Raw genomic sequence first — 18,044 nt, 5'->3', positions numbered from 1 at the left:
TATTCATAATTTATCGCCATTTTTATATTTATTCTCATTCTGTAAATTCTACGTGACGGAACCAAAGTGAAGACGTAACGTTTCCCTCCGGACTTTTTCTGTAGCAGCACTGTACCAAAATGGCTGCGCACTGAGTGTTCTAACATTTAGTATAAAGTAATTGTGATTTTAACACATATTAGGATTTATAACCGGATTCCGAGGCGTTTAACAATTATCACATGGCTTTGCTTAGCGATTTTTGCCGTAGTGTTCGCAGTCTGTTAGGTCAATGTCAAAGATCTACAACAGCAGCAGCGTGGATTCACTGCCATTCGTGTGAGTACAGACAATATAACCTTCACATATTTATTTAATTAATATTATGTATGTGCACCTGATTTAAAGAATTGACAAACGTTTATGACAGTTGTAAGATTAATGAATGTGGCTATGCACAGTTTGCTGTTTAAATAAATACATTTAAATAGATGGTTGTGCATGTACTGCCTACAGAAAACAACGGGCGCATAGATCAAAGTAACAAGAACAGAGTCTGCACTCTGCACGTAAAACTACGTATTCAGTCTACTGAAAAATAAATAGAACTGAAATCTCCCAAATATTGAATTATTACATCATGTTCGTTATGATTGTCTTTTCTTCCCATCAGCTCAAAAGTACAGCCAGAGAGCACTACAACCAGAACCTGTGGTTAGTGATAATGAAGCCATCAATAAAACATTTATTAACCGAAACCCAAGAAACTTGGAACAGATGGCCCTTGCAGTGAAGGATCGAGGCTGGGGCACAGTGTGGCCCTCTAGAAAATATTATCACAGGTTTGTCTACATTTTTAAACATCAGGTACAAACAGAATCCTTTTTTTTTTGAGGTGGCAAGAATGTTATTAGTGCTTAACTGATCATCTTGTTCCTCAGGTTGGTGTTCAGGCGCTCACAGCAACACATCACAGCTGAGGTGTTCTCTATTGACTCAACAGTTCCTGTACTCTCTTGCTCCACTAAGGAGTGGGCATTGAAGCGGGAGCTGGGCTCCACGCGGTCAGTAGCAGCTTGTCAGGCTGTAGGTGAGGTGCTGGCTCAACGGTGTCTTGAAGCTGGCATCACACGGATTGTTTATCGAGAGGTACCGTGGATGTTTCGATCGGAGGCGGTGAGTTGTTGAATCAAATTTGAGCTTTTTTATAAATGTGACCCAATCTGGAAAAAAACAGTAAAAGTCTTTTTTTATTATTTATTGTTTTCTACATCACAAAATCATCCTAAATAATGTAGAGAATATTCTGTAAAAATATATTGATATCTCTAATATTGACTGAGTAAGGCCATGTCAATGATTGAAAGATTTAAACTTTGGTGCTCCTAATCTTGTAATTAAATCACAGATGGTGTTAATGTTTAGGGTAATTTTGTTTTCCCTGTATTGCAGATTCAGACGTTCTGGACAGCCATGAAAGAGGGTGGTGTTGTACTTGGTGAACCAAGGCAAAAATTTGTTTAAATTGCTCTTTTTATTTTCTGTCCTTATATATAACCTTTATCTGTAAATATAAACATTCTCACATTCACATTGTGTGTTCATTGAGTCAATAACAGAATGGTAAAGCTAGATATTACTATTAAATTAGATATAAATATATAACTTTCACTCAATTTAACAATTTGATTATTGTAGACATGTGAACATTTGCATAAAAGGTCCCGTTTTGCCTGAGTTTTTGAAGCTATGATTGTGTTTATGGTGCGCAATATAATATGTGCTTATGTTTCTTGTGTAAAAAACATTATTTTTCACACAATTTATTTCTCTGTACAGCTGTTTTCAGTGTCCTAAAAACGGGCTGATGTCTTCCTTGTTCTATGAAGTTTCTCCTTCAGAAATACGTAATATGTTCTGATTGTGTAGTTTGTTTAGTGTGTTGTGATTCGACAACAGCTTAGCTTAGCAGAACCGTTTCAGCCAAACTGGTGACTGTCATATTCGTGTGGGCAGAGTTTAGTCAAAAACATTTATATTGATGTCATTCAACCGGGAAGTACAGGGCTGTAGTCCAAATTGGCCATTCGCTGTAGGCTTTGAAAGAGGACTTCTGTTAAAGAAAATATATGGCTTGGCAGTGAACTTTGAGCTTTATCATTTTGCAGGTATTATTTATGCTCTAACAGCAACATTACACACTAACTAAAGTTTGAAAAATGGGATCAGGAAAAACGTGACCTTTAATGATTAATTGGTAATTAATTGGTTGAGTACAAAAGTAATTTCTGAGAAAAAAATCAGTACACTAAAGTCACTTTACTTTAAAAATGCTTTCATGGGATTCTTAAAATACTTCAGATGTCTATACCTTAGATCTCCGAAAGGGACAGTTCACCCTAAAATTAAACTCTTATGTTGCCACAAACCTGTATAAGTGATTTTTTTTCGGATGAACACAGGGGACGATGTTTTGAGAAATGTTTGTAACCAAACCAATTACGAGTCCCATTCACTTCCATAGGAGGAGAAAATAATACTATGGAAGTGAATGGGGCTCATGAACAGTTTGGTTGCAAACATTCCTCAAAATATCTTCATGTTCATCAGAAAAAAATATATTTGTAGAAATTTGTAACAACATTAGAGTGAGAAAATAATGGAAATCTTTTTTTTTTTTGGGGTAAACTATCCATTTAAATTAATCCAGGTATAGGCCTTAGTTCTATAGGAAATTTAAGTTGTTTTTTAAAACAAAACTTAAAAAAACAATACCGAGTCAAAACAATGGCACTGATATATTTTAATGTATGTCCGTACAAGGTGTTTTTAAATGAAGGCAGCTCAAACATGCATTTTAGTCTGGGTCTAGGATAAGCCCTGTACGGGAAAACGCCCCTAAAAGTATTCCTGAAAATAAAGGATGCTTACGCATTACAAATATAGCTATCAGGCCACATACACTAGTCAACATTTGAAGTGGATCAAACAAGTTAATCAAAGTTGTTTTAAGACAAGGATGAATATTGTGTATTGGTATTAAGACAACTTTTATGAAAGATTTTGATCCACTTCAAATGTTGACTAGTATAAATAAAAGTAACCAGAGCAGAGAGTCTGCACGTAAAACTAGAGACCAAAGTTTTAGATATTGCAATGGCTATGTAAGTGAACAGATACTTTAAAACGACTAATAAGAAAATTGTAAAAACGTTGCGGATCCAACTGCTGTCTGGGTTATTACTTAAATTTGTTTCATGTATTCACATATTTGATGATGTTTGCTGGGAGTAAGTGGATATCAGACAAGGTGTTTAGAAGTGTCCAATATCTGCTTTTATAAACTTACCCAGTTATTTTCTCTGAGAATACTGGAATGAAGCAGAATGGGTGTGTTTGGCACATACAATTCTTGTCACCAGAAAATTGCAGTTTATTTAAATATGTTTATCTTTAATGTTTAATGCCATCATAAATCGTGATTAACCAATACACTGTATGATTCGCATTGTGTTGCTTTGCTCCATTATAAACTCATTTTTATACCACAGACGACAATTTATCAAGTTAGAAAGATATATTTTCAGATCAGTCTAAAATAGAAAAAGCAACAGCAACCTTGACTTGCTTTTTAACTCCACCTGATACCAAAATAAAACTGGAAACACTGGAAAAAACCATCATGGTTACTAAAGTTGATAAGGCATGGCACATTATACATCAGGTACAGCTGAAAAATCAGCACTGATCATGGGCTCCATTGATCATTTACCAATAATACGCATTAACACATTTGTTCTTGTGTGGAAAACAACTCCGAATCAGGGTTGCTTGATACTAACATTCAACAACACAACTTTGGTTTCACAAGATTGGCACTTTGTGCAAAAACAGTACACACATTTGAACAAAAAAATGTTTTACAGCAGATATTACTTGTATATACTTTAAACACACACACACTCAGGACACATGCTTCAAAAAGACAGGTTTACATACAGTACAGTACATAAAGCATGCATACAGTCTTGTACTAAAATGAGACATCACACGTGGGTGCTTAAGGAAACAAACCATCACTTTAAAAGCAAAGGACATGTTTTATATTAAACTTGTGTTCGTTACTCCAAATACATTAAAACCAACAATGTGGTTATTTTGGTCTCTAAACTAAAGGCACTGAACCAACATAAGTAAGTGTGGCATGCAGAATGATTATGGGACAGCATAGACCACTTATACAGTAAATCACAACAATGTGGCACATAGATAAGAAAATACTCTTCTCAGGTTGCATCTCCTGCATATTACACATTTTAAATAATATATAACCCTAACAGACAACACAAAGCTAAAAGCTTCACATTCACGGAGAAGAAACAGCTATAAAGAGAAGTAAATTATTGCATAGGACTCCTAAAATGAGGGAGCTCACCAGTAATGGAGAAGTCACGCTAATTATTCATTTATTAAAAATACATAACAATAATGCTTTAAGAGAGGAATCTCTTGTAAGACAGCCAAGGAAACTTGCTCTACTTCCTTTAATATCCTTAAAATCTGGAATAAACTGAATGTGGCTCAGTGTGAAGGTGCAAAGAATATGGAGAATACAAAAGGCACATTTTGAATCTCTAAAAAACAGTTCTTGTATCAACACTTACTTAACATGAGCCGATTGATCGAAACTCAAATTTATGGTTATATTTAAAACAATCTGAAATGAGTTGATGGGTTTTGGGCGAGATGGAAATGTTAAGTGGGCAAAATAAGTGAGATATTTGTTGCATTGAAACGTAATGATGTGCTTTGTGCGTTATGACCGTCCATAGTCAAGCCTCAATATTAGGCTTTATTACATCAACCACCATATCATATCAGAGAAGCTGAATTTTCCTAATCTTGTTCTGTTTTATTCCCATTAAGAACTTGGAATACAGCGGAATTAGGTTGGTGTGCAAAAGTGTCCAATATTGTAGTATCCCTGTTTGTGTTTCGTTTTCTCACCTTTTAACTAATTTCCATCTGCTCTGTTTTTATAAGGAGTCTTTAAAAGCAGGTTTATTCACTTCATCCTGGCTTTTGATCTGTGACTGTCTGCTGCTTGGGTCAGGTGAAACATCTACGTGAGCTCTTTGATGGGCCAGAGCCCTCCGACCATGGCTCCTCCTTCGTTGTGCTGGGGAATTCCTCTGAGCAATAGCCATCTAAATTAATTGAAACTCTTCAGTTATATGCTAGTATAGCTAGTTCAGTGCTTATTTCAAAAGAAAGCTAACAATCAAATTCAGCTCCACAGCCTTACAAATAAACCAAACTAGCTTTCTTTCTTTCTCACCTCTTTATCGAGCCCCTCATCATCGAGCTGAATAGACTGCATAAGAGAAAACAGATCCATCCTTCCACTTCTGCTCGGGCTTGATGACACCTTGGATAGAAAGTGAAATGTCATAAGTAATTATTTTATCAATCATTTTGGTATCCTCCATCTTGATATTTACACATTTGCTCTGTAATGGTCTAAATTGGAACATATTTTCAACCACATTTCAACTGCTAAGTAGTAGCAAAATTGTTCATTCTTTAAGTAAGATGCAATTAAAAATAAAGGAATAAGATGAAGTTGACTGATCTAACCTTATCACTTTCTTGTATATTTATAATTGGGTTGGATGTGGCTGTATCTGCCTCAGATAACTCAGAAAAACTGTCCTCCATGCGCTCATCAAAGACCTAAAAAGAAGAAATCAATATTGAATGTCTGGCAGATGCTATATGAAGTAAGACATTATAACAGTTTAGAGAAAAATCATCAGACGCCAGTAATGTGTTGGGCTATAAACAGATCAAGTTCTCATGTTTGGCAAAAACACATTGAGTGCAATGTACAGTAACAAAATGAAATGAGATAATAAAATAGTTTGAAATGGTTTTTCGAAAATTCTGCCCCTCCAGCATGAGGCTGAAAAATACCAAAGAATTATAATGGTAATGTCTAACTAGCACATTTACATAAATACATATTTATTCATGCAAAACCATATCTTATATGAATGGGCTCTAAGGATCTATTAGTATAATCTGGGACATTGTGGGACTCCTAATTTCTAAAGTGCATGCATTTTGCTCAATCATAGGACACTGGGTCTCATTCGCTAAGCATGCGTACGCACGGACGTTTTAACTTACAAATCATGATTCAACAAAAACTTACTAAAATTTATTTTAAATGTATGCAAAAACGTAAGAACAACTTAGACAACATGTGCGCAATAATCATAAAGAAGGAAATCCTAAAAAAAGAACCCTATAATATACAGTACAGGCCAAAAGTTTGGACACACTTGACTAAAATGTTAACTATGATCTTAAAAATCATTTAAGCTGAAGGTGTACGGTTAAATGCTTAAAATTACTTTTGTAGACAAAAATATACCTGTGCCAAAAAGATACATTTTTGTTATTAGAAAACTTAAATTTTATTTTAAAATATTGTTTTTAAAATAGATGACTTGCACTCAATATTGAAGAAAAAGCAGTCAATAAGAGCCCAAATTAAATATGAACTCTTTCTATACTCTTTAAAATTCATCCTAAATTGAAAATTTAAGAAGCTTCTTAAAAAAATGACCCGCATACGGTTCAACAATTTCTAGGCAAAGGGTGACTGCACTTCAAAAAGAGTTTTGGTTTATTTTGGATGCTTTTAGTCAGCAACATAATTTCCAAAGTTGCATTTGTGTTATGCCATAGTTTGGATGAGTTTATTATTATTATGTTATATGGAATAATGTATAAATAATGAATGAGTAAGTGTGTCTGAACTTTTGGCCTTTACTGCATATCTGTGTTATATATTTTATATATTTTTTCCTTGTTCATGATTATTGTGCATGTGGGGTATAAGTTGTTCTTACATTTTTGCATACATTTAAAATAAATTTTGATCATGGTTTGTAACGTCCGTTCGCACATTTTACGAACACATTTGTGCGTATGCATGCTCAGTGAACGAGACCCAATGTTTCCATATTCTAGTTAGGTTATGTGATAAATATTGTGATATTTTGGTGAAAATTATTCGTAGATATAAAATGTCCCAGATTATCTAGATTTTACCCTTGCATGACTTATCTCCTTACATCGCGTTCCTCGTCCTCGCTGGTGCTTTCTTCTTCTTCTGGACTTTCCAGTCCTTCCTCCTCTTCCTCTTTTTGTTCATGTTGACTTTCTGTGGCTGGAGCAATGTGGACAGATGGCTGACGGGGTTCTGATTTAGATTTCCTCCTCCAGAGTGCGCTGTGGCGCTGCTTGCTAAAAAACATATAAAGACTCTGGCTCATACTCTTGTTTGGAATGTAACACTATCATACTTTTTACTGAATGTGTATCCACATGTACAGAGAATGTGTTGTGCTATATATAGCATTTCTGAGATATACATGGTTTAAGTTGTGTCTGATTTCAGTACAAAACTCACCTGGCATTTAGGATGCCACTGTACGTTTGCAGCTGTTTGAAGAAACTTTCGTTTGGGTGCACTATAGGCCGTCGTTCCCTGACGTGGTTAAGTGCCTGCTCTAAACTCCAGCCCTGCTGTTTCATTAGGAAAGCAATAACTGTGGAGGCAGAGCGAGAGACGCCCATCTTACAATGCACCAGCACGGCCTGTCCATTTTTCCTGTATCATTAGTATGAAACAATGACAAAAAACATCAGCATGAGATGGAGATATAAGTTTGAGTATTAGTGGCAAAAATTTCACTCTGGGGTGAACTATCCCTTAAAGGGACATTCCACTTTTTAAAAAAAATATGCTCATTTTCCAGCTCCCCTAGAGTTTAACATTTGTAATTTACCTTTTTGGAATCCATTCAGCTGATCTCCAGGTCTGGCTGTACCATTTTTAGCATAGCTTAGCATAATCCATTGAATCTGATTAGACCATAGCATCACGCTAAAAAATAACCAAAGAGTTTGGAAATTTTTCCTATTTAAAACTTGACTCTTCTGTTAGATTGTGTACTAAGACCGACAGAAAATCAAAAGTTGCGATTTTCTAGACATATACGGACTACCGGCACATCCGGGAACTTGACTGTTAATTTCCACACTGTGAGAATAAAAGGGACAGGTTTTTATATTGACCAAATTAAATGTGTTAATGTATCCTTCGCGCGCTATGGCAGGCAGGGTGGACAGATAATTACTCAACATGTCTAATCTGAGCGACTTCACGAGTCACCCACGCCCGCCGGCTGTGTACGAGCGTTGCTTTGTTCCGCTATTTTGAATGGAAGTCAATGGAAGGTCTAGTCTGTTTTCCCCCAAAAGTGGGCGTGAACCTGTTCAGAGACATTCTATGACGTTGCGCCGGTTGTGCGTATAGCTCTCATTCTGGCGTAATAATCAAGAACTTTGGTGCTGTAACATGGCTGCAGGAGGCGCAATGATATTACGCAGCAGCTGAAAAAAGTCCCCTAAGTAACTTTCAATAGCAGGGGACTATTTTCGGGCAGTGCGTAATATCACTACACCTGTAAAAAAATCTAATGTTTAATTCTAGGAGAGCTGGAAAATTTGCATATTTTCAAAAAAAAGTGGAGTGTCCCTTTAAAAAAAACACTATATAATAAATTATTATAAAAAAAAGTTTTCTGTGAGGGTTACGTTTAGTGATAAGGTTAAGGGATAGAATATACAGTTTGTTCAGTTTAGTCTCTGTAAACTACATATACGTACTGTATGTGTATGTTTGTGTGTGTACCTTGCTTCATTGATGAACATGTATGTGTTCTTCCAGTGTGGGAGCAGGTCGGTTGACTCTACATCATAAACTCTAATGTTCATATAGGTGAAGGATTCTGGGAAAAAGTTGTCAATCTCCATGGTAACATTCAGGATGTAGCCCACACTATAAACAATAAAATGACAATGCATTTTAGAATGTAAAAAATGCTACATGCAATATGATATAACACATTAATCTGAATACTTGTTCTTCCGTAGCTCTTCAAAGTTGGCAGCATTCCATTCTGAACCCTTTAAAGGAAGAAAGACAAACCAGTTACAACAGAGTGCCGCAGGGATGATGTATTTTATAGGCCAGTCATGGAAGTTAGCTGGACACTGGTTCCCTCGCTAAAAAGCCAACACACCCTTCCCACAGACTCCTGGATTATCACAAAAAACAAGTTCTGTGTTTAACAAAAGTTTAAAGCCCGGAATACACTGCAGGACTTGAACCTCTCTCATTGTACAACATAGGGCCACGATCACAGAAATTGCGACGATTGTTTTATGATGGCAATCTTTCGTCTGGGACAGCCAATAATCGTGCAATGTATCCCGGGCTTAAGAAACTTAGGGGTGGCTTCCTGGACAGGAACCAGCTTAAGCCAGGACTAGGCCTTACAGGGTTCACACGGGTCCTTGAAAGTTTGTGAATCTGGAGAAACAATTTCAAGGCACTGGGAAGTTTTTGAAAATATACATACATACATACATACAGGTCATTGAAAGTGCTTGAATCTATTTTATGCAAGAAGTTTTCTGGAAAAAAAATCCATATTATTCCCTGTGTAGTGTAGGATAATATCTGAAAAATTCTAGACTTTTTAAGCACACGTGCTAAACTGTTCGCTTTAAATGCTTATATTTTCTGTATGCGAATGTTGATTCATACCAAAATGCTTTTTTGCATAGTTGTGTTTGACACATGAAAACGTCTCTGGTTACGTATGTAACTGTTCTTCCCTGAGAAGGAAACGAGGTGCTGCGTCTCTCTTGCCATACTTCCTGCGCTCCTGTAATGCCGTCTTTGGCAGTATTTCAGATAGCGATATACTTCCTGGCTCCTGCGTCACCCTGTCTTTGTCATTAAGCCTCACAATTGGTTGAATTTGATAAAACACATTCAGACGCACTTGGAGGCGTCCCCAAAGTGTCACCGCAGTGACCCAGCGAAAGGGAACTTTAACAATGTATCTTTAAAGGTAACACAATGTAAACTTGAAATGTGTCCCCACATTTAATCCTTAAATTTGAGGGTATTGGATCTGGAAAGTCCTTGAAAGGTCCTTGAATTTGAAGTTAACTAAGGTGTGGGAACCCTGCATTAGTTTAATTAGGAAATATTACTAGTTTTAACAAACATGCCTTACTAAAAACATTACTGGTGTGCATTTTCAGGCAAAACAAAGCGTACTGATGTATTTTAAGATATGTCAGTGCAAGTTGTTTTTTAGTTTGGACAGCTCTTACATTTATTTTAGTCTAGGACAAGTCTAGTCCCTGTCCAGGAAACCGCCCCTTAGACGTCCTGTTCAACAAGCCATTCCCCACAAATTACAAATTTTATGAATTTTGAAGTGTAAATGCATTTACTAGAAATATAAAAAGCCAAACCTGACTTCAAAATCCATAAAAGTTTGGTTCATTTGTAAAGACTAACCTGTTGGACAAAAGGTGTAACCCTACTGAAAAATCCAGCTAAGACCAACATAAGCTGGTGAGCTGGTTTTAGCTGGTCTCCCAGCTTGGTTTTAGCTGGTATTGCTGGTGTAGCAAGCTGGTCTAGCTGTGTTGTGGTCACTTTTTAACCTGGTCTAGCTGGACTTAGATGGTCAGGCTGGAAGACCAGCTGAGCCACCATCTTGACCAGCTTTGCCAGGCTGTGAGGGCCAGCTTAAACCAGCTACTGCCACCTTAAACCAGCTAAAACCAGCTACCAGCTTATGCTGGTCTTAGCTGGATTGATCATGCACCTTTGTGAAACACAAAGCTTAATCCAAAAGTCTATGGGAAAAATGAATGGGCTTTTGCGAGGAAACCTGTGTCCTAGCCTACAAACATATGTCATCCCTGCGGCACTTTATAATACTGTAGATGCAACAGAACACAAACGTCACCACTCACCAAGTAAAGGTAATCCAAAATTTTGGAAGGTTTGTCCATCTGCGCCATAGTGACCATCATTTCATTGTCGATATACTCTTTGTAGTCTTTCATGTCCAAGCCTGTACTAGCCTCCAGAGCTGATCGCACCTACAAACAGATCAAGATGTCTGTAGTCATAACTTGTCTTAATGTTTTCAATGTATCCTTCTAAATCTCATGAATATCTTTTATATACAATTGTTTTACATTTAGGCACGCTCCTTATTGTTGAATGAATGGGAGTTGCTGTCTTAATTGTACTATACATTCATTTCACGAATATATTCTGAATACAACAACAAGCCTAGACAGGTCAAAGTAAGTTTATCTACAGCAGGTGAGAATGAAAGGGCGCGTCTCGATGCTTCTGAATAACTATTATAACTTTTATGCCATAGCATAAAAACATGATAAGCCCGAGGATAATGCTCTTTTAGAATAAAACACAAGACTGTACACTACACAACTTTTCCTTATCATCAGGAAGTCATCTTGGCTATGACATCCTTTTACTGCTGTAACGTCACGTATGTTCTAAATAATCAACAATATTCAATGGAAAAACAGCTAAGTGGACTGTAAAAAAAACAGTATACTGTACCATGCACAGATGCATATATTTGGGGTCATAAAATGGGGTCAGTTTTAATTGTGTCTGTTTACTTTTGCTTTACCTGTTTTGAGGTAATATTTTCCAAGTCCTCAGTCCTCATAATTTCTCTCAGCTGAGCTTTGATCTCCTTCTCCACTGACTCCCGATTAGAAGAGTAACTTCCTCCCTTGCTCTTTCTGACTGACTCCAGGCCAGTCATTGCCCCCCATTCATTAATGCAGATCTGGTCCGACTCTATATGCTGCTTGTAATGTTGTGCCCACTCCAGCCCACAGCCAGGGATGACAGCTCCACGCACGGCACGCTCACAGCAGCCATGCAGCGCCTGCAGCACGGACCTTGTGCAAAGTGCGACATGGTACAGTAAATTGTGAACAGGCAAACCACAAACAACCACAAAGCTGATTCAGACGCTTTTCATAAATGTCTCAAATAAAGCATTGGATTACTAACCTAAGACCACAGTAAAATAGTTAAGGGTAGTAAACGTTTTGTATTCAACAAAATGATGAAAATGAGTTAATGTATGTGTATGACAACTAAGCATTTTTGTTTAAGGTTGAGGAAATAAGGGTAAGATTGTGTCTTCTGCATTTCCTCCTTTAAAGCTTACCACATCGTCTGAATGGACACAGGCTTGAAAATTCGTGTCACTTCTGCAGATGTCACACTGAAACCTCTACAAGACAACAAACTCAACTGTAAGAAAAGCAGAACTTTGACCATTTAAAAAGCTAAAACAAAAGATGTTTTTTGAACATGTCATGTTCATTTTACTTACAATTTCATTTTAATTGACCAAAAGTAGCTAAGAATATAATTGTGCCAAACAAAAAACTCAAATGCCCAATATCCACCCTAAAACAATAGCACTTAATGTTAACTGTTACTCAATGTTAACTGTCTTCGTGGCTAATGACTCAAATACCTGTTCCTTATTTTCCAAAGAATTACAGCCATCACTTCACAAGCTTCTTAACAACATAAACACTTTTGTGAAAATTAGACTTTAAAGATTAATTCCTTTAATTATTTTTGGCCAAAATGCTCTTACCCATCTCCATCCAGGAAAACCTGTGTGTCACTCCATATTGGCAAGACAAGGCCAATAGTGCATTCATCACTGAGCAAGAGAAAATAGAGAAAAAGAGTGAGAAAATATTTATTGCTTATAAAAACTTAATAGACACAATATGGAATGTCTGATTTTGATTGGTCGCCTACAACATTCCTATACATGTTATACCCAACCGAATAAAATCTGGGTACTGCGAGTCATTTTGACCGGTATGGTTTAATAATTAGAAATATTAAAATATACATAATACATAACATGTGAGATAAAAATATTTAGGCTATATTACTGGGCAAATGGCAAAGTAAGACATTTAAGCTTATTCATTTATATATATATATTCATAATAAAAATCAGCATTAGGATTAAGCTAATTGTATGCAATAGTATGTGAAATAACTTTCTGGGAACAGTTCATCTGCTGTTAACGCAATGAGCTCTAGGAACGCTTTCCTAATAAGCTTAGCATGAATATCCTGTCTCTCAAAGTTAATTACTAGACAGTATTACTTTATGAAGAAGCATTACCTGTTTAATCCAGGGAAATCCATGCCAAGTAATAGACTTTCTTGTTTATTGTCAAGTGTGCCAACTATGAGCAAATATCTGAGTCTAACTGGGCTCACTGACTCTAAACGTACAGCCTGAGGGAGGGAGAGAAATATGTTTAACACATTAGATAAATGATCAAATTAAAAAAATGTATCATAACAATTTAAGCACAGCTTATGATATTAACTCTGATCATGACAATGTAAGAAACACTGTCATTAATAGGATGGTTCACCCAAAAATTATGAAAATTAAGAAGATATTTTCATTAATGATGGTAAGAACACAGCTAATAGTACTTATTGACTTTCAAAGTAGGAAAAACAAATACTGTGGAAGTCAATGGGTACCTTCAACTGTGTGCTAACTTACCATCATTTATTATTTTTGGATGAACTATCCCTTTAAGTATGCAGACACATGCATGAAAGAAAGTAGGTATGGTAAGTTTTAACAGTTCCATAATTTAGACAATAAACACTAGATGGTTTGTACAAATATAAAAGGTATTCATTGTGGACAGTGTAAGAAAAGCATACACGGATCTAACATCTTTTTATGAGTATTTTCCACAACGTTTTAAGTTGTTGGTTTAAAAAAAAAAAAAACTTTATAGATCGCATGCATAACAATATCATATGAAAATCACTATGGATATTCCTATGCCTTTTAAATATTTTATTAATTTCCATTTTTTTCCATACATGGAAATCAGTCCTAAAGCTGTCACTGGGACAAAAAAGTTCCTAGTATGTACCATTTAGGTACAGATATGTATACATTTGGTACAAATATGTACCTTTGAGGTATTAATATTCACAATAAAGGTGTAATTTTCGAAAGGCAACTGCACTAGTGACAGCTTGTACTATTATTTCTGACAGTGTAGGACCCTCAGTTTGGAAGCGCAGTGTAGTGATATATATATATATATAAAAAGGTGGAGGATCCTAACCAGTTTGACTGTGTCCTCTGGTCGCAGTAACGAAAGCATTGCTTGCAAATGTCTGCACTGAGTGTCAGAGGGTCTGTGTATAGGACCTAGTAGAAGAGGTATGGTTTCTTCATGTACTCCTTTTCCCTCTCCCTCTGTCTCTTCCAGCAGAAGCACTGCCCCCCCAACCAGTGCGAAACTTTCTCTGGTGTGTGTGGAAATGAAAGATTAATCAGTAAGCATTCATGCCGGAAACACTATATAGGCAACAATACGCACGCGGGCTTAATTAAAGATGCATTACAGTCAATCACCTTTTTTGTAGTATTCCTCGTCTTGGGATTAATTCATCCTAAAAGATCCAAGTAGATAAAAACAGATTATATACAAACTAAAGTGATAGTGTAATATTAGGAGCTGCCTGGAGAACAGTGATGCTGAAACGGGTGAATGATTTATAGCGAACTGATTATCTGATACACTGTGCAGGCTTTACTTAATATAAAACGGACGTCAACAGATGCCGTTTGAATCGTGTGGATCTCCTATCAACCCAGCTCACATATTTAATTCACCCTATCGCTCTGAACTAGTGATAGTGGGAAACTGAAAAAACAGAAACCAAGACACAGAATGACAAGGCTTCTGACTAAACAATGTTGTGACAGTGTGATAGGACAAAGAGGAAGCTCATACTCAAGATGATAAAGGGTAACAGAGACGAAGACTTGGAGAAGGACACCAAGTAGCCTGTTATCTGTGCTTATATATGGAATGAAACGGGAGACAGTAACATTACCTGTTATGTGACTGACGTGTCCAGACAAAGACAGGTAGAAAAAGAAGAGAGAGGGTGGAGAGGAGGGCCAATGAGGATTAAGGTTAAAGCTCTGCTTCTAGAAGAAGACACTACAAAGCGTGCTGGGTTTATGGGTGAAAAGGTATCTTGTGTTATATAACAAACGCATACCCGAACAAGCATTAAAACTAAGAAAACCTAAAATAGGTTCACAGCTGTGAAGAAACTTTTAGTATGCTATCAAAAAGATATCCCCACTTAGTATATATACATTTGACGACATAAAAAACAAGACGAGAGGTGTAGAATAACAGGACATACAAAATGAGTGTGAATAGGGTGAATTAGCGTGTGGGGAAATGAAACTAACACATATCTGTAATGTATTTTCTGTTGCATTTAACTCACGCGAAACTCACCGGTGTTGTGCAAATCGACGGTGCTCTGTGCAAGGTCAGCAAAGCCATCCCACAACCGCTTATCCTGCATATACACCGGCAGACGAGTCACAGCAGCTCAGTAGTGTCTCCACAAGTAGGCTACTACTGAGAAAATCAACGACACAGTGATACAATGTTATTACAACGTCCGACGCAGGTTTAGTGTCTGTTACAGTAGCATTAACATATAACAAAACAACAACAGGTTCGCTTGAATAGCTACACTCCCATTTAATAAATCCGCATGCCTCTAATCTGGACTTAAATGATGCACAAAAATGGAGACATGCCGTGAATTTCTTGGCCAAATCGTATTAATGCGCTTCTCCGATATCAGACTCCCTAAAACGTCATCATTCCTGCTCCACGTTTTAAATGTGGATGAAATTGTAATTGTACAGTAGTAACGTCGCTTGCACGTCATCATGGTACAGTCTTCATATCAGAGCGCAAGCATTTGCTGTTTCACGAGACACCGCTGTCGATATAACAAACATCTGTTCCTACAGACCTCTCTGTATTACGAAAAATCTTTAAAGAGAGTAACGTTACACCACACACCTAATGTTTATGTAACGTCTTTAGGCTTTTTATTAAACATAATGATTATGCAGCTCCGAAAGCGCAGCCGTGTTTCAACCCAAAACACGACTCGATGCTTTGCATTGCCAGTTCCTCAAGAAAAGCTAAGAAGGGCGTACTAAAAATGGACAGCTGGCTTACCTGATCCGTGAGGGAAAAAATGCGAAAATATAAGAATCTCTTCCTTGTGTGATTTTCATCCAGATATCAAAGTTATACGAGTACTCCGTCCACAACTTTTACGCTGATCCAAATAGATTTAAAGGGGAAGGCAGTTACTATACTTGAAACCAGGAAGACTTATTCTCGGCCGAGAAAAGTAAATGTGCCCTTAAATGGAAGAGGCGGATCGGGAGTGATGTATTAAAGAGACAGGGACGTTATTAAATATTCATTGATTAGTAGCATGTTTTAGAACACATAATACAAATATCCTCCAATGTTTTAAGAGAAATAAAAGATATGCAAATTTACATATATCTTAACTCAAAAACAGTTTGCCTATTTATAATCAGGTGGGCAATGCTTCATATATAAATATTACATAGTAATTCAATATAATACAACTAAATTATCATAATCTTCTTGCAATAAATTGCAATTAATAACTTTAAACGTATTACCTTTATATCTAAATTACCTAAATATCAAGAAAAACAAAGAGAGTCATTTGTTCCATGCACTGGGATTTGTTCTTATTGAGCCACATGTACACATTTACCATATAATAAATACCATATAACATAATCAAGAATTTGATTAATCGAATAGTTTTGCCAACTATAACAACAACATGACAGTTTTAGACAAAGAACCACTGCTATATTGTGCTCAGCAATCATGGATATGAAAACCATCATTACTCAATGGCTTTGGTGTTCAAAGGATTACCTGCTGTCACAGTGTAATTTCAAGACATTTTGATGAACTCAATAGTTAGTGTTAGTTAATCAAGACAACACCAAAGGCTTTCAATCAGCCAGCAATTTGATAAGTGGATCAGATCAGCAATGGGAAGGTGTGTTTCTGTAGTTTGTTGCACATACAATACAAATGACAAATAAATATGTAACAGAAGATTCATTACAAAACTAACTTTAAACTGTGATTCATAAACGTCATAAGGTTTTTAATGCTGTCATTCATATGACACAGATGAGGTTATCTTAAACAAACAAACAATGAAATACTGTAGTACACTTAGATGGTAAACTGTAGGTTTTCGGTCATGTATACTATTCTGTAGTATTAACTATACAAAAATCATAAACTGTAGCAAATACTGTACTTATTGCTTTTCTATAATTTTCCATGTAGATATTTCTTTAATAATATATTAATAAAATTACCTGTTTATTCTTCAAGTGGTTGCCATATCTCATTTGCTTGGTATTTATTATTTACTGACAACCATATAAGAGGTGGGACTCTACAATTGTCCAGTTCATACAACAATGTACAACAGTGACTGCATTATGCTGTTTAAAGCCATTTAATTTTCGTCACTGTTCTATTTTTAGTTACAGTGACGAATGTAATTATCAAGATGGCGACTTTCTTAACACCGGATGATTGCCTTATTTAATAAACACGTCCAGTCAAAGCAACACTGCGTGGTAAGAAATAAGCAAGCACGTGTGTTGCGCCGTACTGCACGCTGCATAAAAACTAATCGATTTTTAAACATACCAATGAAACACGTAGCATTCTTGTTAGCAAAAGCAACTTTGTTGCTGCGATTTCGGAAGCAAAAACGCAGACGCACGCACCCCTGTATCCGATACATTGCAGTTCCTCCTATTAGCGGGGTCCGCCCACATTCGACCCCAAGCCCGCCCACTCAAAAGTCTCCCTCTGTTGGAGCGCTGGCATGATTCCGCTTAAAAAACACAGATATGTGCGTGTTTGTTGTGCTTTCGTTGTGTTGCATTGATTTTACTTTGCAGTTGTTCGGTGCGATTCTGTTTGACATCACGAGTTTATTAAATATGGGTCCTTAAATTTAATCAGACAGTGTAGACCTAGTTATCACTCGTTTATAACAAGTTGTAAATGTAACTCTCTCTAATACAAGACTAACTTACCTTTTAATATGATTTATCTGTCAAGCTTTTGTCATGTTTTCTTTGATC

The 18,044-nt window shown here is 36.5% G+C and overlaps 2 protein-coding genes across 7 annotated transcripts; one reads left to right on the top strand and one right to left on the bottom strand.

Annotated features, from left to right (window-relative positions):
* Positions 1 to 84: 84 nt before the first annotated feature.
* mrpl18 (mitochondrial ribosomal protein L18) lies at positions 85 to 1,570 on the top strand. The gene is made up of 4 exons (XM_055177525.2): positions 85 to 318; positions 653 to 821; positions 921 to 1,155; positions 1,432 to 1,570. Exons 1-4 carry the CDS (start codon positions 222 to 224, stop codon positions 1,501 to 1,503), a joined length of 573 nt encoding a protein of 190 aa, XP_055033500.1. The 5' UTR covers positions 85 to 221; the 3' UTR covers positions 1,504 to 1,570.
* On the bottom strand, positions 335 to 18,017 carry ssh3 (slingshot protein phosphatase 3). Of its 6 annotated transcripts, XM_055177516.2 has the most exons (17): positions 16,054 to 16,235; positions 15,310 to 15,435; positions 14,406 to 14,443; positions 14,113 to 14,296; positions 13,134 to 13,249; positions 12,585 to 12,653; positions 12,144 to 12,209; positions 11,592 to 11,868; positions 10,897 to 11,025; positions 8,975 to 9,021; positions 8,747 to 8,893; positions 7,460 to 7,660; positions 7,122 to 7,293; positions 5,617 to 5,712; positions 5,318 to 5,407; positions 4,987 to 5,186; positions 335 to 1,202 (listed from the first exon to the last, which is right to left on the bottom strand). In XM_055177516.2, exons 2-16 carry the CDS (start codon positions 15,355 to 15,357, stop codon positions 5,016 to 5,018), a joined length of 1,851 nt encoding a protein of 616 aa, XP_055033491.1. In that variant the 5' UTR covers positions 15,358 to 15,435; positions 16,054 to 16,235; the 3' UTR covers positions 335 to 1,202; positions 4,987 to 5,015. The 6 variants fall into 6 exon arrangements, with proteins under 6 accessions (XP_055033491.1, XP_055033496.1, XP_055033493.1 ...); XM_055177521.2 differs by lacking the exons at positions 335 to 1,202; positions 16,054 to 16,235 and adding an exon at positions 17,997 to 18,017 and having other exon boundaries at positions 3,406 to 5,186; XM_055177518.2 differs by lacking the exons at positions 335 to 1,202; positions 16,054 to 16,235 and adding an exon at positions 17,602 to 17,726 and having other exon boundaries at positions 3,406 to 5,186.
* Positions 18,018 to 18,044: the final 27 nt, after the last annotated feature.

This window comes from Misgurnus anguillicaudatus, chromosome 16, assembly GCF_027580225.2.
Source record: "Misgurnus anguillicaudatus chromosome 16, ASM2758022v2, whole genome shotgun sequence".
NCBI classification, from domain to species: domain Eukaryota; kingdom Metazoa; phylum Chordata; class Actinopteri; order Cypriniformes; family Cobitidae; genus Misgurnus; species Misgurnus anguillicaudatus.
Note: the sequence above shows the minus strand (reverse complement) of the source record. Positions and strands in the feature narration are given on the sequence as shown.

Excerpts from the sequence above, each read along its gene's own strand:
- mrpl18 (XM_055177525.2), top strand. The coding sequence starts at position 222 with ATGGCTTTGCTTAGCGATTTTTGCCGTAGTGTTCGCAGTCTGTTAGGT. Across the intron at positions 319-652 it reads GTGGATTCACTGCCATTCGT|CTCAAAAGTACAGCCAGAGA; the intron begins GTGAGTACAGAC and ends TCTTCCCATCAG. Across the intron at positions 1,156-1,431 it reads GGATGTTTCGATCGGAGGCG|ATTCAGACGTTCTGGACAGC; the intron begins GTGAGTTGTTGA and ends CCTGTATTGCAG.
- ssh3 (XM_055177521.2), bottom strand. The coding sequence starts at position 15,357 with ATGGCTTTGCTGACCTTGCACAGAGCACCGTCGATTTGCACAACACCG. Across the intron at positions 12,654-13,133 it reads GATTTCCCTGGATTAAACAG|TGATGAATGCACTATTGGCC; the intron begins GTAATGCTTCTT and ends TCTCTTGCTCAG. Across the intron at positions 11,026-11,591 it reads AAAATATTACCTCAAAACAG|GTGCGATCAGCTCTGGAGGC; the intron begins GTAAAGCAAAAG and ends ATCTGTTTGTAG.